The 25149-nt window shown below is 38.5% G+C and overlaps 3 protein-coding genes across 9 annotated transcripts in view; 1 reads left to right on the top strand and 2 right to left on the bottom strand.

Annotated features, from left to right (window-relative positions):
* Positions 1-5553: 5553 nt before the first annotated feature.
* Positions 5554-12953, bottom strand: LOC112159234 (YTH domain-containing family protein 1). Of its 2 annotated transcripts, none has more exons than XM_024293176.2 (6): positions 12509-12953; positions 11786-11810; positions 9691-9770; positions 7833-9464; positions 7643-7690; positions 5554-6836 (listed from the first exon to the last, which is right to left on the bottom strand). In XM_024293176.2, exons 1-6 carry the CDS (start codon positions 12533-12535, stop codon positions 6810-6812), a joined length of 1839 nt encoding a protein of 612 aa, XP_024148944.1. In that variant the 5' UTR covers positions 12536-12953; the 3' UTR covers positions 5554-6809. The 2 variants fall into 2 exon arrangements, with proteins under 2 accessions (XP_024148944.1, XP_024148945.1); XM_024293177.2 differs by having other exon boundaries at positions 7646-7690; positions 12509-12952.
* On the top strand, positions 12923-21603 carry birc7 (baculoviral IAP repeat containing 7). Of its 5 annotated transcripts, none has more exons than XM_024293187.1 (8): positions 12923-13062; positions 16265-16813; positions 17229-17328; positions 17710-17791; positions 17893-17932; positions 19282-19491; positions 21064-21129; positions 21257-21603. In XM_024293187.1, the coding sequence occupies exons 2-8, from the start codon at positions 16321-16323 to the stop codon at positions 21457-21459; spliced, it is 1194 nt and encodes a 397-aa protein (XP_024148955.1). In that variant the 5' UTR covers positions 12923-13062; positions 16265-16320; the 3' UTR covers positions 21460-21603. The 5 variants fall into 5 exon arrangements, with proteins under 5 accessions (XP_024148955.1, XP_024148953.1, XP_024148951.1 ...); XM_024293185.1 differs by having other exon boundaries at positions 17893-17938; positions 21260-21603; XM_024293183.1 differs by having other exon boundaries at positions 17893-17938.
* Positions 21604-21636: 33 nt separating this feature from the next.
* The window catches only part of nkain4 (sodium/potassium transporting ATPase interacting 4), a 50943-nt gene continuing 47430 nt past the window's right edge, over positions 21637-25149 (bottom strand). Inside the window, exons 6-7 of one of the 2 annotated variants that reach the window (XM_024293188.2) lie at positions 24626-24710; positions 21637-23428 (exon numbers count right to left, since the gene is read on the bottom strand). In XM_024293188.2, the coding sequence (XP_024148956.2) occupies positions 23419-23428; positions 24626-24710 (95 nt within the window). In that variant the 3' untranslated portion in view covers positions 21637-23418. The remainder of the gene's footprint in view (positions 23429-24625; positions 24711-25149) is intronic. The other variant, XM_024293189.2, reaches the window with a different exon arrangement.

Below are 25149 nucleotides of genomic sequence, written 5' to 3'. Positions count from 1 at the left end.
CTCTTCCTCTGCCTCATGGTGCGCCCGGACAGACACGGAGGATTTTCTTTTGCTGAAGTTTGGGGCGTGATGCAGCCTCGATTTAAGAGATTTTTTCCCCTCACACTGCAAATATGAGATCCTTTGGCTGCAGCAAACCAGGAGATGATGGAGCCACAGTGTGGTGCAGACCTGGAGGATGGACCCTTAACAAAGGATTTTGACCCCAAGTGTGGATTTATTTTAAAGCTGTTTTTGGACTAACGATGCGGTCTCTTTACGCACGAGATTTTGGGTTATTTTTACGCATTCATTGACATTTAGACAGGATGTTTTAGGACACTCACGGGCCTTAGACGTGATTCGAAGGCTCAGTTGCCTTAATGTAAATGTGGCGGGGACGTTTTTAGATGCAGATTGTGGCACGGGGGTCAAACGGGCCAAAGATTCACGAGAAACGAGATTCACGAGAAACCAGAGCGCGCATTTGCAATTCTGCAGGCGAAGAGAAGCACTTTCACCATAAACACTGCTGAAGGTTTCCATTTCTTTGTTCAGCCAACAGTGGGAGGTATAGTCACAGGAGTAGAAGAAAAGGAACATTCAAAACATAGAATGACAGTTTCATCCGGGACTTCAATCGGCCAAATTTCCGCGGGACTGGGTTTGAATTCACTAAAAGATGTAAGTTTATTAAACAAGACGACTTGACACTCTAGTTTATAGAGTAACAAATATGCATAATGCAAAACAGCTAAAATGATCAACTTTTAAAAACAAATTATTGGAAAATTTGCTTCAAAATGCGCGTTTTTCATTTAATTTAAATTGTGGAATATTTTTAAAAATGATTAGGAGAATATGACACGTGACATGCGTTATTTTTCATTTTAAATCCATTAATAATAGAAGAGACCTGTGTCAACAAAGTAAAATGATTTTAACCTGTTAGGATTTAGAAAGTGACACGTTTTTATCATAAAAGCGCCAATTTGCTGGGTTAAAGACAAGAAATACGTTATCATAATAATAAATATGTAGTTTAAATATAAAGGCAGTGCCACGTGACCGTTTTCCTGGATCATAGGCCGAAGGCCTTAGAAATCAGACCAGTGGTGCATGCATGCTTCCTAGAAATAAATAATAAAAAGGTAAAGAAAAAAAATAAAAGGTTGGAGAAAACATGAATAGTAAGCACATCACTATTTTACATTTAGATTGTCAGGATGTGTTAAAATGCATTCATGTTTTAATGTTAAGAATATTTCCTTATTGGTTCCCATTTTGGTTTAGGTATCAGTGGGGTTGTGTTTTGATGCAGTGAAATCTTTTTTTGGTTTAGAAATGAAGGGCCGGAGAGGTCACCTCCCTGCCTGGTCACAGTGTTATGTTTAAAAGGGCAGATCAGTGGGTGAAAATGCGCCTCCACGCTCCAAGAAGTTCAAATGCGTTATTAGATTTCCCACGTTTCTGCTTCTTCCACGTTGCAGCGAAGCCGGTCAGATATTGCTGCTATCTGCAGCCATGCATGCAGGCATGCAATAAGCGTTGCAGGAAAAGAAGAAAAGTCAGGTCGGTGGTTTCAAGGACGTTCGGGGCTGATGAGGATTTGGTTTTTCGTAGAGATGGTGGTGTTGGAGGAGGGGGGGGGTGTGCTTGGGCCGCGGGCCATGACGTCATTGCGCGCCCATGTAATCCTCTTGCGCCGAAACCCAATCAGCGGAGACTCGCAATTGTCTAGGATGGGAAGAGAGGGGCGCTCTAATCTGCGAGCCAGTGGATCCTACAGCCCGCGACGGAGGAGAGCGAGAGAGGGGGGCGCGCATCCAGAGGGTCTGGATTCCGATCAAAATGGGTCCAATTATTGACACAAATCCGAACGGAACCGACTGACTCTTGGATCAGAAGGGACGCTTCTTGAAGATGAAGATTTACGCACCGATTGGAAGACCGGTTTAGGTCTAAACTGCTGTGTGTGCGCTCGGTTTAGCCGGTTTAGAAGAAGAGCTTCGGGTGTCGGAATATAGGCGAACCCTAATGTAAAGCTAGCCTTCTGATAGTGTAGCTGCAGGAGAAGAGAGAGGAGGCACCGCGCGTTCTGTCCGAGGGCGTTGATCGTGGACAAGTCGAGGAACTGCATTCAAGCCAAGTTAAATGGAACATACAGTACTCTTCGCAGTGGATGTATGGCTTCACACGAATAAGACGACCTGCCATTGTTGATTTTCTTGATTTTTCATTCTAGTTGCTGTCTTTTGGTTTAGATAGATGTGCACAGAACGCTTTTATGTAGGCGATGTTCTGCGCAGCGTGAAGGAAAGCTGCCAAAAGATGTGCGTAAAGACGCACAGCCACAAGAATCAAAGCTTATAGAATGTGCTCATATTCAAGTTGCTCCTCATCCTCCAGTCTGGTTCTGATGGGCTTTGATGTTGTGGTGCAGTCATGTCAATAGTCCCTCCGTTGGAACGGACGTGGAGGCGCGCGTTATTGCTGGTGTCGGCTATAAATCGGCTTTAGATTTGAGGACCCAAAAATACGTACGTGTGTGCATGCGCGCGCGCGTGATTGTAATGCAAAGCGGCTTTTATTTCTGCATGCGTGTCTGTGAACCCCTCTCTGCGGGCATGGGGGGCGATGTGGGAGGGGGAGAGCTGCATCCAAGTCACCGAAAATGTGATGTTGCGTTAAAACGATCCAGAGGAGCGTGAGGGCGATCAGGTCAGGCAATGGGCTGCATGGAGCTTCACCCTGCACGCGCCATGCAGGACGAGAAAGGTTGTCACTCTGCGTGTTCACAGCGGACCTTGATTTAATGTCCATACAATTAAGGCACGCGGTGAATGCCAAGAGAGGAATCTACAGCATCATTTGATTTACACCCATATATGTATATAAATATAGTTTAAATCAGACTTCTGACCCACACAGCCATGCTGAGAAACAGGCCCGTACTGCCAATCACAGCTGCAGGATCTTGCTCGTTGCTGTGCTGTCACTCTTTCCTCGCTTTTTGCGTAAACGCACTCGGAAAGCTGGTATTCTTGCAGTGCGTTTTTCCTAAGAGTTGCTGCAATAATAGAATTAGATCGGTTACAGCTATTGTCATGAAAGCCTGTTCTATATTTAATTACAGAGATATGGCAAGGATTTAGGAAAAACGCGTCCTTTTAACATTTAATGAATATCTTTAGTATTTATTTCAAATATTTTATAGATTTTAAAATACCCTTTTCAGGTTTCTTACATGGATTTATATTTCATTTCTTGGCAATGAGGATCATGATAGGCCTAAATTAAAATTATCTGAATCATTATTAAAATGCACGTATGAAGAAGGTTTATTTTTGTAATTGATCACAAATCCTAGTTTCCATTTACATCCCTCAATCATTCATTTTGCAGTGTGCGCCTCTTTTATGGTCTGTTCTCACCTCCCAGGCCCAGAAGAAAAGACCTGCAGCGTGTCAGAGGGCTGAAAATCACTCAAGCTGCATTGTTTATTTGGATGTCCTTAACATATGGAGCTACATGCAAGGAAATGCCACCTACTGGCGACCCTCTGCACGCGCGCTGTTCATGCTGTCGACCACCAAAACCACTGAAATGGAAAAAAAAAAGAAACGATAAAACAGATTAACATCAGGAGTTTTTTTATTTTTCGTTCACACCATTGCATAAGCTGTAAATTTTGGGTAAATGTTTTATTTTGTCCCAATTATAAATCTGTTTAAATAACATACGCTGAATATTTTTTCATATTAGCACATCTATACATTTTGAGAGCTTTAAGACACATAAATCACACTATTTCAAAAGGAATAACTTTGAATTTTACATGATCAAGTGGTGATATTGACAGAAGGAAATCAATACCTACTTCTTTTATGAGTAATTGCTGCATTGAACTGCAGGGAGACTTTGGAGTCCAAAGGGATGGATTTTTGTATTTTTTTCTCTTTTAGTTCAATGCTTGTTTTGTATGATTATGTCTCATTGATGTCCCTTTCAAAAATAAACCTTCAATTCTATATTTTACTGTGATTATTGCCTGATTATGTTACATTTGCACCATGTTAGCGTATAAAGCTGCATTTGAACAACAATCGTGTTTCTTAAGTGTTAACAAAAGGCTTATTCGGACATTTTGAGAGTTTATTTTGAACTTTTTAAACCCAGTATGTACATAAAACTATATTAAGTAACTTGTTTCCCCTCATGGAGACAAAATCCCTAGAATTTTGAAATCAGCACCATGGAGAGCTCCCACCAAGGAAAACACTGGAACCAGATCTTCGTTTTAACTGTTGCTAAATTAGTAATACAATTTTAAATTTTTAGTGCCTAACTAAATGATTGACTGAAGTTTTATTTATTTTTAAGTGACTCTTTTCATCAAACATGGCTAAAATGGAACAATTAGACCAAATAGGTTCTGTTTTAAATTAGCATGTGTGCACAAAATAAATTATAAAAACTGGAAGAGTATATTTTTACAAACGTAAGCTCTTAAAGTCGCATGTTTTGATACCATTTAAATCCTTGTAGAAAAAATTGGCACAGTCAAAAACCTGTTTATTGCCTAATATTTTGTTTTATATTACAGTGGAATCTAGAGAAAAGACTAATTGAGAATTCACAAGAAGACAAATTTGATTGTGTTTAATTAGACAGTTTATTTTTTATATAAAGAGAAACCAACTAAACAAGGGATACCCACTGCAGCAGTTGGTAAGCTAATCAGTTTAACCTCTACAGCTCCTTTTGGAGTATTTTAAAGTATGAACTGATCTCCCCTTTGCAGCAAACACTTTTCTCTTGTCGCTAACATGCACGTCAAGGCCGGTAATCACAACCAGTTCATGCTTCTTCTTCAGGCGCAGGAAGCAGAAGGCTTCGCTGAGAGCCTTTAGCTCCTCATCTTCGCCCGACTCTACGATGCACATGAGGTTCCTATTGTCTTCGTCCTCACGTCAACCTAGATATTATTAAAGGTTAAAATGAAAAAGACGGTGATGGAGTTCATAGCGTACAGTGACCGTGTAAGTGTAGCTTTACTCAAACGTTTGTGACGCATTCAGCTCTCAGTCAAGGGACTAAGCAAAGTGCACTGCTTAATAAACAGAAACAAGTACCAACAGAATTAAAATCATAAGTCTCATGTCGATTTGGGATCTGAAATTGAAAAAAAAAACAGTTTTATTTAAATACCATTAAAAGATTCTAATATCTAAGCTCAGTTGATGTATGGCTATATCAGGTTATTCATTTATAATTAGAATCCTCCACCTACAGCTATGAGACATGATGACCTCAAAGGCTCCATTTGATGCTTTAAAATTATTTTTTAGAGAAATTCACTGCATTTTTAACAGCAATCTTTACAGGCTTTTTTTCTTTCAAAAATATCTAGAATATTTTTTTTAACTCATAACTTCTGGGCTACACAATACAAGCAAAACCCAATTTAAATGTCTTATTTTAATTTCAGAGCCCACTGGACCATATTTCATACTTTGAAGCGAAAGTAAATCATCCAAAAAATAAAATAAAAGGACACACACAGAAACCACATTTCATTCTTAATTGTTTTTTCTTACTTGATAGTAAATCAGTTACATTAATTTTTAGGTTATACATTTTAGGCTTTCTCACTGAATATATAGGCTCCTACATTAAAGCTTAGCATTTTGTCCAACATGGCGGACTGAACAAAACAAAATTAGAAGAAAGAAAAACAGGATTAAGACAGAATGACGGTGAAAGAACAAATGTGTGAGCCCTCCTCCCCTTTTTTCTTTTTTTTTTGGAGGACACAGAAGGAACATAATTAATTCAACTCAGGTATATTGTTACATAATTTCGCTAAAGCGTCATAAAACTGTGGATGCATCATTTCTCTCAGACTGGATTGTGTGTGTTAGCAAAAAACTTCTGAAGAAACCCCCTTCAAGACAAAAATCAAAAGCAAAAAGTGTGAAAGGTGTCGTTAGTACAATTTCTTGATTTCAATGAAGAAAATTCTGGTTGTGGCGGACACTTCTGATTCTTTTTCCTTCCCAGACACCCCGGAAAGTCCTCCTCTGAAATGTTTTGAGGCCTGTGTGACTTCACAATCCCTGATTTCTCCAGCAATGTCACTGTGTGAGCAGTTCTTTGACAAGTCACCAGTAATTACAGAAAAAAATACATTAAGGCTCCAGAAAACATGTTTCTAAAATGAAACTGTCAGTAGTAAGCCAAAAAAATAGACTTTGTTGATTTGAATGAAAAATAGTTAAACCATTGAAGTTTTATTACACAGTTCCAAGTCCGTCATTGCCATTAGGATCATCCAACAGGGTTGGCAAAATTAAACCTTTGAACAATGGCAATGTTGCCCCCAAGTGGTGAAACGGGGGAACGACACATCTGCTCCTGATTGTACTAAAATATAAAGTGGCAGTTTTTTTGTTTTTTTTTTTGTCTTTTTTTATAACCGTGCAGTCAAACCCTGATTTAACTAGAAAGAGAAAGGGATGGGGCAAAGAAAAGAGAAAAAACAGCTGGCAAGGTGGTGTACTTAACAAACGGAAAGAGAAATGTTTCAACAAACTCAATGAAAGAACGTGGTGGCCGCTAGGCTACGTATTACATGTAATCAACTTGTTATCCCTGCACAAAAACTGGTGGCAGATGGAGAAAAAAAAAGCACAACTCTGAACAGTGGCAGATTTAGTAGGATTTTAAAAAAGAAGACAAAAATGAAGGGCTTTGTTGCATTTTTGTATTCTTCTGTCCTCAAATCAAGTCCGGGTGTAACCGTTGATCAAGCCACTGATAAATGCCTTCTATTGTTTACTCCTGTTTTGGCGCTCCTGTTTAAAAGAAAAAAAAGATTATTAGACATATAATTGTTACTGCAACACAGCTTATTTATGCCTATAATTAGCTACTTATATTTTAGGGCCTATTCCTAGCACACCAGTTGGGCAGAGCACACAGCGCTACAGGGGGTTGATTGCTCCCCACTCTTTTCATCATCAATGCACAGCTACAGTGTGTGCTGAAACGGTAGGACTATAGAACTGTTCTCAAGTCCAGGAGCAGTACTAGATCGATCAAAGCCTAGAGGAATATTCTAGAGCCCAACTGGTCTGCTGCGAGAGGATCCTAAAGCTACGTTCACACCACTCTAAGAAACGTGTGTTCAAGTGATCACTTTCAATGCACATTTGAGGCGACCACGTTCAAAACTTTAGCTTTCATAAGTTTCAACGAACGCTTTTTGGCAGAGCTGGGTGGATAAAATCAATAAATTGATTTAAGTTAAATAAATCACTAATCGATCATAAAAGCAGAGCTCGATCTAACACATAAAGCTAAAGTCCGCTAGCTTGATGCTAACGTATAATGGGATCTCCCATAGGACGGATAATGCTAAGACTCAGTTAATGCTAAGACACCTTTCATATATCGGAATAGAGGTGTGAAAAACGACATTTCGCACCAAACTCTGGTAAGCGCCGGCAAACAGTAGAAAAAGACGACATTGATGCTCCCTGATTGTCCAGTGTGAACACCGTATGCTGATAGCGTATTTAGCAAGTTCTTAAACGCATGCCGGTGTGAACGTAGTATTACAGATACTGCATTCATCTAAACTGTTAAGAAAAAAAACAACTACCTGATCCAATCGTGAGCGGTTCTGTATCTGCGGTGGTTCAAAAGTCTGTCAAAATATAAAAGAACCCAAAAGACAGTTAAGGTTTTGTGAATCAGACATAATCCAGCTGGAATTGAATCATAAGCCAGAATGACCCACTTTAACTCATCAGTTATGTAAATGTACCCAGTAACGGGAATGCACCCACCTTGCGCACCTCCTCCTCTTCTTCCTGCCTCTTTTCATAATGAGAGAAGTCGTCAAAGATGGAGGTGGTGTGTTTGTAGGTAGCAATGATCTTCAGCACCTGCTTGGCCTTCTCCAAGGGAACCTCCTGTGTATCGCGGGAGTTGGTCACTGGTTTATTGTCGTTGTTTTCCAGGCGAATGTGGCGCAGCTGGCTATTAGGCACATCTTTAACAAACAACCAATCCACGTCAAACTTGCCCTTCCACTTGTCCTGTGCCCAGACGCCAGCGCTGGTCCCATAGTCTACCGGCGAGCGCATTTCTGCCACACCGCAGAAATGGCCGCTGCCGTTGACACTGAACAACAGGTAGACGGGGCCCTTCCCGTTCATGGCCCGGAAGGCCGAGTCCAGACGCTTGTTGCCGTGCTCTGTGCTGCACCAGATGGAGTACTTGATGGAGCGGTGGATATCGTCCTCGGAGTAGCTTTTGATGATGAAAACGCGACCGTTCTTCAGGTTCCAGTCAAAGTCCTTGGGGTTGTAGCTGTGGGAGGCACGAAGCTTTTCCAACACCGGGTGGGAATCAGCACCAGTCCCTTGAATGCCACATACTGGGGGGCCGTTGTTCCCCACACCAACCACACCCATGACTCCCCCTCCATCGTGGCACGGCCCGTTCTGCCCGTAGCCTTGGTTGCGGTTGCGTGGCGCAACCCAGCGTGTCAGAGGTTGTTGGGGCTGGGTGTGGTTTTGATAGGCCTGAGGTGGTGGGTGGTGATGCTGGTGATGGGGGTGTTGTGGCTGTAAGGCTATAGGTTGCATTTGGGGTTGCACTAAAGACTGATGGGAGGGGGGTTGCATGGGCCCTTGAGGTGGCATGCCATGAGGCAAGCCGAGAGGCTGCTGCTGCTGCAGCGGGGCGGTGGCTACTTTAGTCACTGGGCCCTTATCCCAGGTACCAATGTTCATGTTGTGTTTAATGGGTGGTGGGGGAAGAGCTCCCCCCGGGTTGGGCATCCCCGGCTTCATTTTAAGCTTCAGCTGCTGGGGTTTGGCAGGCTTGCTTGCAATGGCGGCCCAGGAAGTGGGTTTAGGTGGAGGTATTCCTATAGGGGTGGCTCCATTTCCCGCGGCCGCCACAGGTCCACCGATCACAGAACCCACAGCCTTGACCCCTGAACCCTGACCGGGGACGTCCGCTCCAATCTTTAAGCCAACCATACCCTGTTCCAGGCTGTTCATACCAGGAGCTTTGTTCAAGGTGTCGCTGTGAAAGCCCGTCTGACCGTCGGGTACCAGCGTGCCCCCGAGGGAGCTGGGAGGGTAGCTGTAGCTGCCACCGTACGCTGAGCTTTGAGTCTGCTGACCCTGGGAGCCACTTGTTCCCCAAGCAGAGAAGGCAGGGTTTTCAGGGAAAAAGTTAAACCTGTGCGGGTAGATGCTGCTTCCCAGACCCCCCGGCTGCCCGAACACCGTGTCCGGCATGAAGTGATGGTCTCCATTGCTCAAAGGTCCGTAGGGTGTGAGGTATGGAATAGGTGGATCCCCACCTGTAGACCAGGGAGCCTCACTTAGTGGATATGGAAATCCAATCGAAGGAGCATAGTAGCTGGACAGGTAAGGATCAGTGATGGACTGGTAGCTGTTATTCTGGACAAATGAAAGAACAAACACAACATTCTTAAACCAGTGAGATTTTAAAGTCAGATTGTGTTTGTTTTGCAAAACACTTGAGAACAAATACATAAAATTGCTTTAAAAAATGAATTTATTGTCTAGAGAAATATTTATCCATGCTCCAGATGACACAACTTTCTTTATTATGACATTATTGGATTTGACTAAAATAAAAATGAAATCAAGTAATTTTTTTTACCTGTGTTGACTGACTAGTGAGGTATGGCTCAAAGTCATTATCATGGACAGACTCCTTCTGATGCAGAGAACCATTTTGTACTGCACAAAAAAAGAAACATTTTATTATCTTAAATGGTTAGACTAGAAACATAGCTGAAATAGGACAAATGCTACATCCGATTATTGGATCGACAACTTAAAATTCCTACATCACATACATTTATTTGGACACATGACAAAAATCAAAATGTTTACTCCTATATGTCTGTTTCTGATACTGATAGACTTCTTCAAGAAAAAAATATTAATTTTAAATAAAGAAGGAGTTTTCAGAAAATAGTTTTCAGTTAGCTATACTACACATCCCTGTAGAAAAATAGTAGAACCTGTTGAAAAAGATGCAGATAGTACGGCTATGGGTAAAGAAAAATGTAAAATCTGTTACCTCTTTGTATAATCACAACATGACGTAAAATCATAAATCTATTTGTGAGGACTTATGACTCACAAACAAGTCATTTTGTTCAACAGGGAAGGAGACAAATTTGAGTTACACTCAAAAACTTATTTTATTTAACAGTTCACAAAACTTAGGTTAGACATATAAAAATGCAGTGCTGTGACTTTGTGTAGAAAATGTGTAACCACTGTGAGATAAAAAGCCCATTTTCACAAAGTGACCTTCAATGCTTCTTCAAACCAGACAAAATAACCTCTTACTTATAAAGTGGACAATTTCAAGAGCTGAAAAGTGTTAAACAAAAAATAAAATCAAGTAAAAGATATGTAAGGGAAAACCCAGCTAACCCGAATTAATGTTTTAGGCACAAAAAAGCTTGTGTTGTCTTCAGATGTTAGCCATCAATGAAGCAATTTCAGGGTTTTGAATTGTTTTTGCAATGGGTGAAATGATTACAAAAGTAAAAAAAAAATTCAGATTGAATCTTATTTTAGAAAAACATGAGTGAAAGCTGTCCTGTTTTCTGCAGATTGATTTTTTTATGAAAAACTGTTTTCCATAAGTCAGGGGTTTGCAACTTGATGCTCCAGATCCACGTGTGGCTCTTTTACCTCATCCATGGTGTCTCTCTGGTTAAAAATAAATAAATAAACAAAATGTTTTTTTTTTTTTTAAAGAAGTGGCTGGAAAGTTGTAAAGTAAAGAAAAAGTAACTGAAACTTTATCCAACTCCTTCAGAAACAGTATGCCACTCTGACTACAGTACCCATAATGCACCAAGAATCCATCAAGCAATTTTCTTATTTTAACAAAATCAAACTAAAATATTTGGACAGACTTTTGTGTGCCATTTACCACAGAAAAACAAAATTGGAGGTCTGAACAAAACCAAAATTCATGCTTAGTACATCCGATTATAAAGCAGATGTTCCTGTTTTTAACAAATTCAAGGATTTTAAATGTGTATTATGTTTTTAAAAAATACAGAATTTATGAACTATGGCACAAATATATTGTCAATCACCTCCGATTACTTCATTTACTGCATTGAGATGATCCAATGTGACACAGGTGTCTTATTTTGAAAGGAAAGCATGTCAACCTCTGTCAAACTATTTCCCTTAAAAAAAAAAAAAAAAAAAAAAAAGCTTATTTTCTCATTTTTAGATTTTATTTATGCAAAAAAAAAAAAATCAAAAGTTCATTGATATTTATAGTAATCGTAACAATAGCGTGAATACAAATCAGTGTCTTATTTTCTAAAGAACTAAGCAACATTTAAGTGGCTTTTATTGGGTTGTGGTCAGTGAGAAATCAAACTAAAATGCTCTTTAAGTGTTGAAGGTTGCAGACCCTTATAAGTAAACCAGCTTAGATCAACCCTGGCTCAGCTTTGTCATGCAGCAGATTAGGAGAAATGACTGAATGTTTCACAAATGCAAACATTTATCCTAATCTAAAGCATACACTGTTTTCTAAAGATGTCTGAAATCTTTGAATCAATTCACAACTTTGATGCTCTAATGGGAGTATTATTAAAATATTGTTGTTTAGCCTCAAGCTAACTAGATTTATTCAAAAATGGGTAAAAAAATTACATCTAAAATCACTAAAACGAAGAAATCTGCTTTTCATCATTTAAAAAATCGCTCACCTTTAGATGCTTGTCCCTTTGATCTCTGCATACAGGTGGTAAAAGAATCAGCAAACGAGAAAAAGAAAGAAAACTGGGTTATTTAGTTGTAACTTAGCACATTCGGGAAACTAAATAAATATTGCCTATTTTTATTTAGTCCACCAAGCTGCACTTAAAATTATTTCTAGGCGACGAACAATGTGGTTTAAGCTAACAATTAAACGCTTAAGATGTTTGCTAATTGTTGCTTTTTTTTTAATTGACAGACCCGTACACAAAATAGCATAAAAAACAGCGTTGTTTCAAACTCAACTCCAGTTTCGAACTTAAAATGGCTTTTCTAACAGCGGAGAAAAATAGCAATAGACTGTTTTTAACAAACAAAGTTGCTAGTCACAAAGTGAGTTAGCTTAAGTCCTCTGAAATGTGTTCATGTTTTACATTTACACTCGTACAAGGAGACTTCTCTCCATCTCTTTCGGAGATAACAAACATATTTTTTGGCTACACGTGAATTTAACCTCGTGACGTTAGCTGAGAAATACAACTGAACTATTTTTCTTTTAATAACACAATCATGCAAACAAATCTTTCAGTTTCTCGGAATGTAGCCAACTTGCTAGCATCACGCACCGGCCAGCGCTAGTGGCTCGCTAGCACTTCCGAAGAGTAGCCGTTGCCTAATAAATCGTTAGCTGGTAGTTAGCTTCAAAGCTGGCGACGTACGTCGCGCTCTCATACCTGGGGGTCAATGCTTGTGGCAGACATAATTCATGAAGGAAGTCCCTGGGTTCTCACGGAGCCTGAGCTTAGCAGCGAATTTCAATCTCCGTGATTTGGAAGCAAGTTCACAGCTCAGTTACAGTTAGCTCTGTGGCTAGCAGCCGTAGCGCAGGCTCAGCTGAGTATTTTCCGCTGTGTGGACGTATCCCAACTTCCCCACTTCTAGTCAGTCCTCGGGTTTCTGTGTCCCAAAGCAGCCAACTCCCGGAGCAGGTTTTTGGAGTAACAGTGAGTGTTAAAAAAATGGGCCGCTTGGGGTCTTAGATATTTCAGTCCTCGGACGCCTCTTACTGAGTCTTTCTTTTTTTTATTCCACAGAGAAAGCCCTCCTCAGTTACGTTAAAGCCCTGCACACTTCCCCAATGGCTGCTCCATCCGGGCTCTGAGGCGTCGCTGTAGTTCACAGCAGTCCCCGCGGGGTGGCAAAAGTTTCATCCTTTCTGCTGACGGAGATGACATCGCTCTCGTGTTTGATTTAAGGCCGTACTGCGCTTCCGTCAACATTTCAGCAGGTACATCCTTAAAAATGTTAGTACAAAGCATTGACTGTACTGTACAGCGCCTGTGTACACCAAGGTGTTTGTGCAAGGCTCACATATCTCTGAGTTGTCATATTAGTACAGAGCTCTGGATATAACAATAAAAACATTGTTTCTTTAAATAATCTGTGGCTAGAATCTAGTATTTTGAATGCACAAATTTGCATTTTGCGACCACAATTTAGCAATTCCTAGCCACCAATTGACATTTTATTAGCATGCTAATAGGAATTAGCATGCTAATTTGTGCGCACAAGCTATTAATTTGTTTATACAAATTATCATTTTGTAAACACAAATGAGCATTTTGTAGGCAAAAATTAGTATTATATGTTAACAGTATAGTAAAGAGCACTGAAGATACTAATTTGTGTTTAAATAATGCTGATTTGTGGCTACAAAATACTAAACTGTGGCCAAATAAGTAATTTTTGCACAAAAAATAAAAATTTTTGCCACAAATGAATAATTTGATGAAATTGGTCATGCAGGGCTCCATACATTAGAATATTCAGAATATAGCTTAAAATTGTGTTTTGCTTTATTAGCATGTTAATTTATATTAGCATGCTAATTTGTGCACACAAGCTAGTAATTTGTGAGCACACATTACTATTTTGTTCGCACAAATTCGCATCTTGTGGGCAAAAATTAGTATTTTGTGTTGACAATATAGTAGAGTATTGAAGATACTAATTTGTGCACATGTAATGTTAATGTTAATGACTTGTCTGTGGATGTTTGGACATTTGATTACATCACTGATAATAATGATACTTTATAACCTGAATCTATGATTGTAGAGTAGAAATATTTGATATTAAGTCCTGAACCGGATATTGATAATTCATGTAGAGAAAAATGTATGGTCGAGCCGGGGTGGGATTATATAAGTTCGCTTCCTTCCACTCCCTTTCAAGCGATCTACTTGTGATTTATTATGTGACTGTGGCCTTAAACTGCTAATTTGTGCACACAAAATACCTATTTGTGGTCACAAATGATTAATTTCAGGGATTTAGTCATGTCCAGGGCTCCGTACATCAGAATATTCACGAATATATCTCAAAAATATGTTTTATTGCAAGAGAAAAAAATGTAAAGGGCCTATATCATGCTATTCTAAGCTTTTAAGAGTAAATTATGTATATGATAATATAATACCTTTGGCACACTAAAGAACTTTTTTCTTTTCATGAAATAGGAGTTATGTTCGTTAACTCTTTCTCTACCTATCTAAAGTAAGATGCTTTGATCTCTAACTATGACTCCGCCTTTTGCTCCTTGTGGGTGCCGCCCATTTTGTGACGTCAACTTATAGCCGGCCTCGATTCTGCGTTTCACTAAAAAAAATTGATAAATAAATACACGTATTTAAAAAATGTCTGTGTTTTACTCATCAAACCTAGATTCCAACATTTTTTTTAAATGGAATCAATCAGTACAGTAACCTTATCAAACAATTTCAAAAGAAAAACTAGTTTGATTTCTGAATTGTTTTTTTTTTTTTATTAAACCCAAAGGTTTGATGTTTCTTTTTTCTCATATATTTTTTTGTTCATAATTTTTTGTTTGTTTTTTTCTGCTATTTGCACACATTTCAGTACCCCCTTAGACATTCACTTTGTTTTCGTATATGTTGTTTGTCAATAATGTTTGAGGGAAAAAAATGGTCTGTTTTTCTCACGAAAACAAACGACATTTGAACTTTTACAAAAATGGATGTCCATATGATCCCTGTTAAATGAAAATGCTGCTCTAAGGGTGTTTTTCGTGAGGAATTAACATTTTTAAAATAATTACAAACTCAAAAAAGTTAATTTTGCAAAATATAGACCCTGTGTAACTTTTTTACAAATCCGATAGCAACAGTAGAGTGTAAATGACCTTTTTTAAGGGTCACATGTAACTCATTACCATCACAGAACACGCTGTGGGGCTTTTTACTGAAAACAGTTCAGATACTTTGTTTTGCCTTTTGTCCCGAGAACACAGAATTCATTCATCGCTTTGGAGAAAAATAAAGACTAAAAATAGACTTGTATCTGATCACAATTCATGTTTGTTGTGGGGTTTTTCCTTTTAATACTGCCTCCAGCAGTTTACTGACTCTGGTACTAATGTATCCTTCACACTGTGCAGGTTTGACTGGTATTTGTATCAGTAACTTTAGATTTTAGTTTTTGTTTTGCAAAGGTATACTTTTCATATGTAGTGATTACACACACTGTTAAAATAAACAGATTCTTTCAAAACTACTAATCGTTTTGCTTTTAAAGAGTTAAGTCAGACTTTACCCAAAAGTCAACCTTTGGAAATGCTTTTCTTTAACACCACATGTTAAAAAAATAAAATAATGAATGAAATATAAACACTTTTTGTTGTTGTTGTTTTTTTTTTTACCTCACTGCCTGCTCTAATTTGAGGCCCCTTTATTTGTTTTAATGCATATCAGACTAGAAGTGCAAATTTAGGTTAAAATGGCAAATATTAGTCTATAAGTTTGCCACAAGTAATTTTTGATTATAGCTAAAAGCCTGAAACCTACTGAAATGTAAGAAAAATGTCACATCCATGCACTCTCAATTTGACATCTAAAGTTATATTTAACATTTGCTAAACTGCATTGACGTTCCCTTTATATCTATTGGCTATTTTAACTTTTTTTTTTGCCCCCATAGTGTCTATACTGCAGTTGTTCCGTATTTTCCCACAAGGGGGCAGCAAAGATTCTTTTCTACTCAAAGCAATTTACTTTGTTTTACATATAAAATAACATTTACCGTATATATCAACTCATAACTCATACATTCAAGCAGTGATGGAAATACAAATTTAAATATACGTATGTTTTTTATCAAGTATGATTTCCAACACATCTATTTGATTTAGGAAAAATATCCTCACTATGTAAAAAAATGTACTGAACTCTACCAAAAAAGTTAAGTTAGCTCAGTCCTCTGAGATGTTTCACGTCCTATTTGCTAGTGGGTGGAGCCACATGGCACTCTCAGGCCTCCATTCATTCTAGGATCAATGAGCTTTCATTCTGGCAGTTGGAGGATTTTCTGGAAAACAAGCTTTCCTGTGAGCCGCAGTGCAGGCCCCACACCTGATCGTGTTATTTCAGCTGTTGTTCTGATCTCATCTTCACTTTGTGCTCCACTATGGACAGCAAAAGAGGGGACTGCCGCATGACGAAGAGGGAGAGAAAAGAAAACATGCTGCAGAATGATGGATGACGGAAGAACCATGCTGCAAGACCTTGATGAGCCTCTGATGCGCCGAGAACGGGACAGACTCAGAACTTTTCAGAACTGGCCAGATGAAGCTCCCGTCACATCAGAGGACCTGGCCAAAGCGGGCTTCTACTTTCTGGGTTCTGAGGATAAGGTCCAGTGTTTCTGCTGTGGAGGGATTTTAAGACACTGGGTGGACGGTGACTGCCCGACTGCTGAGCACACGAGGCACTTCCCTGACTGCAAATTCATTCTGGGCCGAGCTGTGGGTAATATTCCACTTCAGCCCGGATCCCCCGATTTAGTGGATGGCCAGCTGTTGAGCCAGCTTCAGAGAATGACCATGGACGACCAAGGAACATCCGGACAAGCAGTCTATCCTGAGATGGAAGCTGAGGATTCTCGGCTCACCACCTTTCACAACTGGCCCTCTGAGGCTTCCATCCAGCCCGACGCTCTTGCCAGCGCTGGATTCTTCTACACAGGTACTCAGTGTTTTACACCAGGAGTCAATACATAAATAACTACAATGTTTAAGAATATTCCATATGAAGATGTTTCACTGAAACGTTCAGTCATTGTCAGAGCGCCTCTGTGAGAGCTCACAGGACAATTGTTTTGCTGAGTCAGGAGGTTGTAAGCAGAACAACCTGGACAGAGCTCGGCCCGCTAAAGCAGTATGAACAGGGTCATGACATGCTGCAAAAGCCAACGTTATATTTTAAATAAAGTGTTTATATAATGTAGTACTACTTTCTTTGTCTTCAACACATAATAATTTATTTTTATTAAAATTTTTCCTACAGTTCAGTTTAGTTATGTTTGATTATTATGAAAGCTAGGGGGATAGAAAAGATTTTTTTTATTTTAATATCACCCATTTACTTTGTTGTTTCTTAGGCCATGGTGACAATGTGAAGTGCTTCTTCTGTGACGGGGGACTGAGGAACTGGGAGCCAGGTGATGACCCCTGGCAGGAACATGCCAAATGGTTTCCTCGGTAACAAGACTTCCACAGGGAAATATAAGATAGCTGCTAAATCTTCTTCTGTATCGAATAACACTTTGGTTTTTTTTCCACGTCGAGCTCCACTAGCTCATAGATTAAGTGTGTGAATGCTTAGTAAACATTCACACGATAATGATTCTCTTGCTCCCAGGACATTACTGCTTGTGATTTGGTATTTATTAACTTTATAGTTTTTGAAATGTCAAGCAAAATATGTAGAGTTTAGCTTCTATTTTAGCAACAGGCTAACATTTCTGACTCATTTAGTTTATTGAGGAATTTTAGGCTATTTTAGAGTTTAGCTAGTTTTTAGCTAGCATGCAGCATGTGTATGCATGTCACTTCTCTGAAGCAGAGTCTTTCTACTTCCAGATGTGAGTTTCTGATCCATTCCAGAGGTCAGGATTACATTACCAACATCCAGGATGCTCATTTCCATTTGGGAGACTCTGGGGTGAGATCTTTAGTTATTTGTTTATTTAAGATAACATCTGTGATATTAATACTGAGGTCGTTACTCAAAGAATTACACTTTGGATTTTTTTTTATTGTTAGGGAGGATCACAAACTTCACCAGGCAGAGAAATTGGATCAGGTAATGGTAAGTACTGTAAATGAAAATCAAGCACGATTTGACCCATAAAGTTCTGTTTCAGTTAAAATAGAAAGAAAATCAATGGTTCATATTCAAAATTTATTGTATTTTCTTGATCATTTGCTTAATCCATTATTCAGTGGTCAACACAGGGTTCAGGTCTTTGATGATAAGACTATCCCACCTTGGGAGGCCACCTGGGAAGTGATCCGTCCCGTCTTTGTCTTAGCAGAGCACCGACCGCACTGCAGGTTTCTCCTTTGATCCACAGCCTTCATTACCCTTCCTGATGGCTTTTCAGTTGCAGATTTCTAATTAAAAGAAGCCTGAGTGCCCAGTTGAGATGATGCCCTAGAAACCTCCCTCTTATCTCAGTGGGTTATTCACAGCACACCCCACTTCATCTTTTTTTTAACCAGTACTCCAGGAGGAGTTACTTTGCTTCTTGTGTACACAGGTCTCCTCTATTTACTCCTTTTAACTCCAGCAGCACCACTTGTTCTTAAGTGGTAGAATGTTAAGACTTGGTTACTCCCGTGTCATATACTTCCATTCAGCTCTGGAAACTTGTGGAATTAATGAGCCTCAGTTAGAAGAAGTGCTGTTGGTACTTGTGACGGTGTCACCTGCAGAGTGCTGGTGCTTACTCTGCTGGGTCCCAGAGCTGACCGTGTCAGCTGGAGCCTTCACCCAGTCACGGTGTCAAGTATGAGTCTCATCTCTCTCGGCTTTAGGGGCACTATAGTGTGTACTGTAAGGATAGAATTTCAAGTTGGTGAATTAATTCCTTGAAGTCTCCCAGGAGACCTGTGGTTTCCACAGATGATAGGGATCATCTCTAACTGTAGTCTGAACGTCCACCGAGTCATTCAGGGAACACATAAGAACCTTCTGATTAAAGAATATATGCACAACAAAACCTTATGTGCTAAAACATATTTTAATCCAGAAGAGTGTGTCATTTACTACTACAAGTAGTTGAGAAAAAAAACACAGTTCTTTGACCAAATTCATCTGGGATTTGTATATATTCCTGGTTTATTGCATGGAAATCTGTTTTATTTACGTCTCAAATTAGAGCAGATTCCCCCTGAAGAAAGCAGCTTGTTTTATTTTAACTGAGGAGCTGCTGAAAATGAAACAAATTGATGTTTAATTATTTGAGTTAATGTTTTGCTTCTGGGCAGTAATTAGTGAATGCTGGAGATACCATCTGGCTGCACAGCAAAGCTAATATTCCATAAATTGGAGGAAGTCTGGTTTTCCATTTCCGCAAACTCAGAATGAAGGATTCTGAAGTGTTAACCGATGCAGCATCCAGTGTTTATTTCTCTTTTAATATCCACTAGATTTGGTCGGGGGTCTGGGAGCTTCATCCGCCATGCTTTCTCCTGTGGTGCAAACTGTGCTCCAGATGGGCTTTGAAGACAGCCTGGTCCAGAGTCTGGTTCAGACCAAATACCTCCTGACAGGCCAGCACTACACATCTGTGTCGGATCTGGTTACCGACGTGCTGCAAGCGGAGGAAGAGGACAGACAGAGAGGCGCAAACAGCAGAGGTAACAAGCCAAACACTGCGCTTCGAGGCATTTATGAAAGTGTGAAATATAATTCTATCAATGTACACAGGGTGGACTTACCATATGGCAAAGGTAGGCGATTGCCTTTGGGGCCCAAACTGAATCATTAATAATAATGTCTAAAATAATTTTCATTTTTATTTAACTCTGTCATTAAAAAAAAAAAAAAACTGACACAGCATAGGACTACTAGTGTAAAAGTGCTTTGACGTCCCCCGTCCCCCTGCAGCAATGGTCTGTTCCAGCAAGAGCCAGTTAAAGAGCAGAGAAACTCTTTGAAAGTCAAGAGCAAAAAAAATAAAAAAAATAAAAAAAAAGGCAATAATTTTTTCTACCAGAAATTGAGTCAGTGACAAATTAAATAAATTCCAGATTTTTTTTCTAAGTAAAAATAAAGTATCTAAAACACATTTATTCAACATTTAAATGTGGTTTCTTTTTTGAAAGCTGAAATAAAAAAGCTTAGATTTTTTTTACATTAATGCAAGTGGACAAGTGAAGAAGTTATTCAGTGGACGTTTTACCCCAGGAATATATTTTTTTATTTTTATTTTTTTACTGTAGAGGGCCCCCGTGTTATTTTTCGCCCGGGGCCCAAAAACTACTAAGTCCGCCCCTGCATGTACACATACTTTCTGCTTGAGGTAAAAAAAGATTCTCGTATGACTTTAAATCTTAACAAAATAGCCTTCTGTAACCTAAGAAATGTTATTATAGTGAGGCTTTTTGACATTGCTATGCCTATTATAATAATTTGAATCAACAAACCTTTTCCATACAATATAAAACTTCTAAGGAACATTTTTTTTCTTTTTACACTAAAACTTTCTCAGAATACCCATTCAATGTAGCTTTCCTTACAGCATCTTAAAACCTTTTGCAGTTGAGAGGTACAGTTGGGTAAACTCAACAATTTATAGAAGTTATAAAGATCAAAAAGACACACTTTGGATTATTGTAAATGCTATTTTTGAAATTAAACTTCTTGGTGTAACTTTAAGAGGCCAAAAATAATAAAGGGAGCATGTAGGTATTCAGGTAACCTGTCTTGATAACTTTATGGTACTATGGCTTTTTTATTTTTAAGATAAACATTTTGAAATAAAAAAAATCATTTCTTATAACTTCTAGCACTACAAGCAAAGCACCAACATATATTTTTTAAACAGATTGTAGCCACGTAAATGTAATATTACAGAGAAACAAAGTAAAACTCCATTCTTCAGTCCAAATGTGTCTTGAATTCAAGATACTTTAATTATTTTTTTAAAAAGTGTTGTCCAAGAATTTATGAAAATCTGATAATCTTAGACCAACATAAATAAAAACACTGATCAGTTGTATTTATTCACATGTTTACATGTTGCCCAGTTGGTTCAAAGCACAAAATAAAGCAGTTTCACAATAAAAGCTGCAAAAAAAAAGGAAAAAAAAAAAATCAACCTGAAAATGTTATTGTTTATTATCCAACCATACTAAATTATTTTTTCCTTTCTCTGAGTCTGAAAATATGCACTTTTTTTCAAGCATGATTATTTTTTTGTTCCTCAGAGCCAGAGATACGACAGGGCTCCAGTGCAGGACACGGCCGGACACAGACGCCTGCTCGAGAGAAAGGTCAGAGGATGAAACATGAAGCTTTTTACCTGGAACTGACGAAATAAAACAATTGATTCTCTGTACTGCTGTGAGAGGACAGCTTGAAAACCAGTTTAAATTATTCTCTTGTGGGTCTTTTCTGCAGCAGTGAAGGAAGCCAGCCCAGAGGAATTGCTCCGCCAGCTGCAGGAGGAGAGAACCTGTAAAGTGTGCATGGACAAGCTGGTGTCCATCGTCTTCATTCCCTGTGGTCACCTGGTGGTTTGTGGTGATTGTGCTGCCAGTCTGCGTCACTGCCCCATCTGCAGAGCTGTCATTAGGGGCAGCGTTCGAGCTTTCATGTCTTGAAGTGGAAAGCCATCCTTATACAAGAGTTTCTAGAGTGACCTTAAGTTCCCACTACACTCAGTTATCCTTAAACTGATTTATTTTGGCTTATTTTGTTACATTTTGCAGAGTAGTTTAATAAAAATGTCAATTTTCACCTACGAACACTTGCTTGCTCATAATCAAAAGTGTCAAAAATCATGGAAAGAATGACTTTGTTTTATTACCAAACACATATTTACACAAACACAAAGCACAGGTCTGATAGATAAGATTACAATCGACACACATGGAGCTGCAGTAATAAAAGACACAAAAACACCACAAAAAGAATGACTCATTATTTACACATGAAATGTTTTTTTTTTCCCAGCAGTTTTTCCAGTCCACACCAGTCAGTGGAGTTTAAGAGGTCTCTATTGGACCTCGAGGAAGACTATATTTGACATTTTAGTAGCATTTCACTACTAATACTGGATATGTTGCAAACTGAGGTCCTCTTCATAGTTACATCGAAAGAGTTTAATAAGATTACTCTTTAAATATTACAGCTCTAAATCCAAATGTTCCACTCCGAAAGTGAGCTAGCAGGAAAGACCACATGGTTTGATTAAAAAAATAAAAAGCTTATAATAATGCAGGAATTTACCCAACAGAGTTGTGAAAGATAGGAAGACCAGAGAGACCTAAAAAAAACAGAACAAATATTGAGCTGCTTCTTGTTTAAAAATGTTTTGGCGTAAAAAAGAAAAATACTGAAAGTAATCTGATTTTATTTAACAGAAATGTGAGACCCAAACATTGTAAATGTAGATTAATTAAAGAGTAAATTAAGGTGATTTTTTTATTTATTATAAAAACAACAGGATTTAAAGATTTAACAAAAAAAAAATGATATGAAGTATAAAAGTTTGCACCATGTACATGAACACTTTGAACACTAGAGGGCAGCAGAGGATTCCAATGTATTCCAAGTTTTTCATCATCAAACATTAAGAAATCAGTAAATGTGAAAACTTACTAAACTTTTTCAAATATTATGTTAAAATAAGAGTTTTTTTCAAGTCAGCAAAAGCACTGACTAACACGTCTTTGAAGAAACTAGTTTGAATCTTTTCTATTTTTAACTATTTAAGTCTATACACATAAATTACAGCATCGATCTTAATAAGAAAAACATGCTACAATCAATCCCAGCTGAGGCTATCACAGATTTGTAACAATTAAACTGAGAAGAGACAAGCTCAAAGTCTAATTTATTACTCCTGTCCAGTTTTCAACAGTTTTGTGAGCGATATGACAGGCTCTTTGTTTATGTTAAAGTTAAAAAATACATTTTGAGTTTGACTTGAGGGTGTCAAAAAGATCAATTTATAGTGAGTTCCAATGGATTTGGTTAAAAAAAAACGGTCACAAACTGTAACTCGATTTCATCACATTTCAAATGCAGAATTTCGTAATTTATCATTTCTTTTGTCCAGTCGCCCCCCCCCTCTTGCAGGTTTAGTATATAGGTCCCTCTCCACCCTCTGTCTTTTCCTGCTTTTGTTTTTGTGCACGGCTCCTAAAGTAAACAGGCAGCAGACAATAGCTCATTCCACAGACTCCACTGTAATTCAGTCCTGCAGACACAATCTGAGCCAAACTATGTGAAATCAGAGCTCTGCATGACTTCCACTGTTGGGCACTTCATGATTAAGTGCACATTGTATTTATCAGTGGTACATATTTTGCACAGTTTGAAGTATTACTAAGACCAGTAAATAAAAAAAAAAACACCCTTAAATGGACACTATTTTCCTCCCTGTTTGAAAATCTTGCTGAAAAACACACTTACTTTTCTGGGAAGCACACCAGTAAATAACACGTTTAAGGGACTGAAATGAGGAAGTGCAGCAGGATGTTTGTGTGAAACCAGCCTTTTTTTTGCTGTTGTGGGAATTTGTTGTGTCGCCTCCCTCGCAGAACCCTTTTCCTCATTTACGTAGACCTGGAGCAGACAAAGACATAAAGAAAGAGAGGACAGGTCAAACACACAAGCACGCATCTCCATAGATGAATCCAGGGTATAACACCCTCTGATCAAGGAGATGAGAACGCCCTCCCGCCCATTTTAGGAGAAGCTGATTAAACTGTCAAAAATCTAATAAAAGGCTCATTTCGTGTTGGCAGAAAATGACTACATGACATCTGTGATTTATGGTTATTAACCCCACAACCCCACTAAATTAATTAATCCCATCTTGGGGAAAATGCTCCTAATTTTTGGAACCGTTTGTGGCAGGGAACCCCAACACAATTTCACAATAGGCAGATGGTCAAAAGGAGCTCTATTTTCCATAAAGAGGGTAATTTATTCGCCACAAATTGTACATTTGAGCTCTCCAATAATCAAGAAACCTGTTTTTTTATGGAGAGAAAAGCATAAATCCCTTTTGTGCATGTGTAATTGTTGATTTGTGAATAACTTTGGATGTGTGTACATAATTCTTGATTCACGCATGCGTGATTGTTGATTTATGCGCAACTTTGGATATGTGCGTGCATAATTCTTGATATGTGCGGGCTTAAGTCTTGATTTGTGCGTGCGTATTTCTTCATTTGTGCATACATTTAAATAAGTGTGTGGTTAATTGTTGATTTATGCGTAACTTTGGATATGTGCGTGCGTAATTGTTGATTTTTAAGTCAAACAATACATTTGTGCGTACAAAAATTATGAAATTAAAAAAAAATACAAAATACAATTTACACATGCAAAACTTTAAATTAGAACAGTTTGAAACTAACTACATACACAAATCTTTAAAAACTACACACGGATCGCTTGTTCCATTTACGCACTAACCTATTTTTGAGACTCTTTTGACGTCTCCATGAACAAAAGATTCATCCGTAAGTGATGCGTTTAAATTCTACTCAAAAGCTCGATCATCAGAGTTTTCTTTTAAGCCACTTTGAACTTAGATTGTAAATAATACCGGGTGAAACTTGAAATTTTCCTAACTTTCTTAAACAGATATTCCCGATAATTAATACAAAAAAGTATAAATAAGATTTTTTTTAACGTATGCGTTAAAGGGTTAATCTGTAAGTCTACAAACTATCAAACATAACAAAGAAAATTGCAAATATTTAAGTGAACATTTATTCACAATCTCATTTTCAACAGAGAGGAGATACTTACAGGTGCATGGGTTTTAAGAGGAGATGAGATGGTTTCTCATTGACATGGTAGAGTGGGAATGGATCAAATCCACCAATAAAATCAACTGAAAACAAAGGGGTAAATGCATGACTTATGAAACAAATGAAAACACAAACAATAAACACTGAAAAAAACTCAAAAAGGGGGAAAGAAAATGACGTGAACGAGTGGGAGGAGATGCACCGCAGAAACTTTTGAAAGGTAGGAAACTTTTGAAGAAAAGCACATGAAAGTTGTTTTTTTTTAAAGTTAGTCAAAGGGAGAAATATCTCTGCCTATTGAACTTTTATCGTGGGCTTATTTGCTCGGAGTCATTGGAAAAGCTTAGGAACAGGTGACAGCCTGCCAGCTGTCAAAACAGCCAAAGCTTTTTTATCACTGAGAAACAGAGGCGACCTTCAGCCACACACAAAAAAGGCCCTGCCCTTTCTGTTTATTCTCTCACTTAAGAGTTCAGATAGTAGGCAGGGTTCAGACGAGCACATGACTGCCAAGTACAAACA

Source organism: Oryzias melastigma, linkage group LG7 (assembly GCF_002922805.2).
Source record: "Oryzias melastigma strain HK-1 linkage group LG7, ASM292280v2, whole genome shotgun sequence".
NCBI lineage: Eukaryota > Metazoa > Chordata > Actinopteri > Beloniformes > Adrianichthyidae > Oryzias > Oryzias melastigma.
This window is presented reverse-complemented; position numbering and strand designations above follow the sequence as displayed.

What these genes read in the sequence shown, in the direction of transcription:
- LOC112159234 (XM_024293176.2), bottom strand. Translation starts at nt 12,535, where the DNA reads ATGTCTGCCACAAGCATTGACCCCCAG. An exon ending in CCACAAGCATTGACCCCCAG is followed by an intron (nt 11,811 to 12,508) that starts GTATGAGAGCGC and finishes ACCTGTATGCAG; the next exon opens with AGATCAAAGGGACAAGCATC. An exon ending in GCTCACGATTGGATCAGGTA is followed by an intron (nt 6,837 to 7,642) that starts GTTGTTTTTTTT and finishes TCTTTTAAACAG; the next exon opens with GAGCGCCAAAACAGGAGTAA.
- birc7 (XM_024293183.1), top strand. Translation starts at nt 16,321, where the DNA reads ATGATGGATGACGGAAGAACCATGCTGCAAGACCTTGATGAGCCTCTG. An exon ending in TCCATTTGGGAGACTCTGGG is followed by an intron (nt 17,792 to 17,892) that starts GTGAGATCTTTA and finishes TTTTATTGTTAG; the next exon opens with GGAGGATCACAAACTTCACC. An exon ending in GACGCCTGCTCGAGAGAAAG is followed by an intron (nt 21,130 to 21,256) that starts GTCAGAGGATGA and finishes TCTTTTCTGCAG; the next exon opens with CAGTGAAGGAAGCCAGCCCA.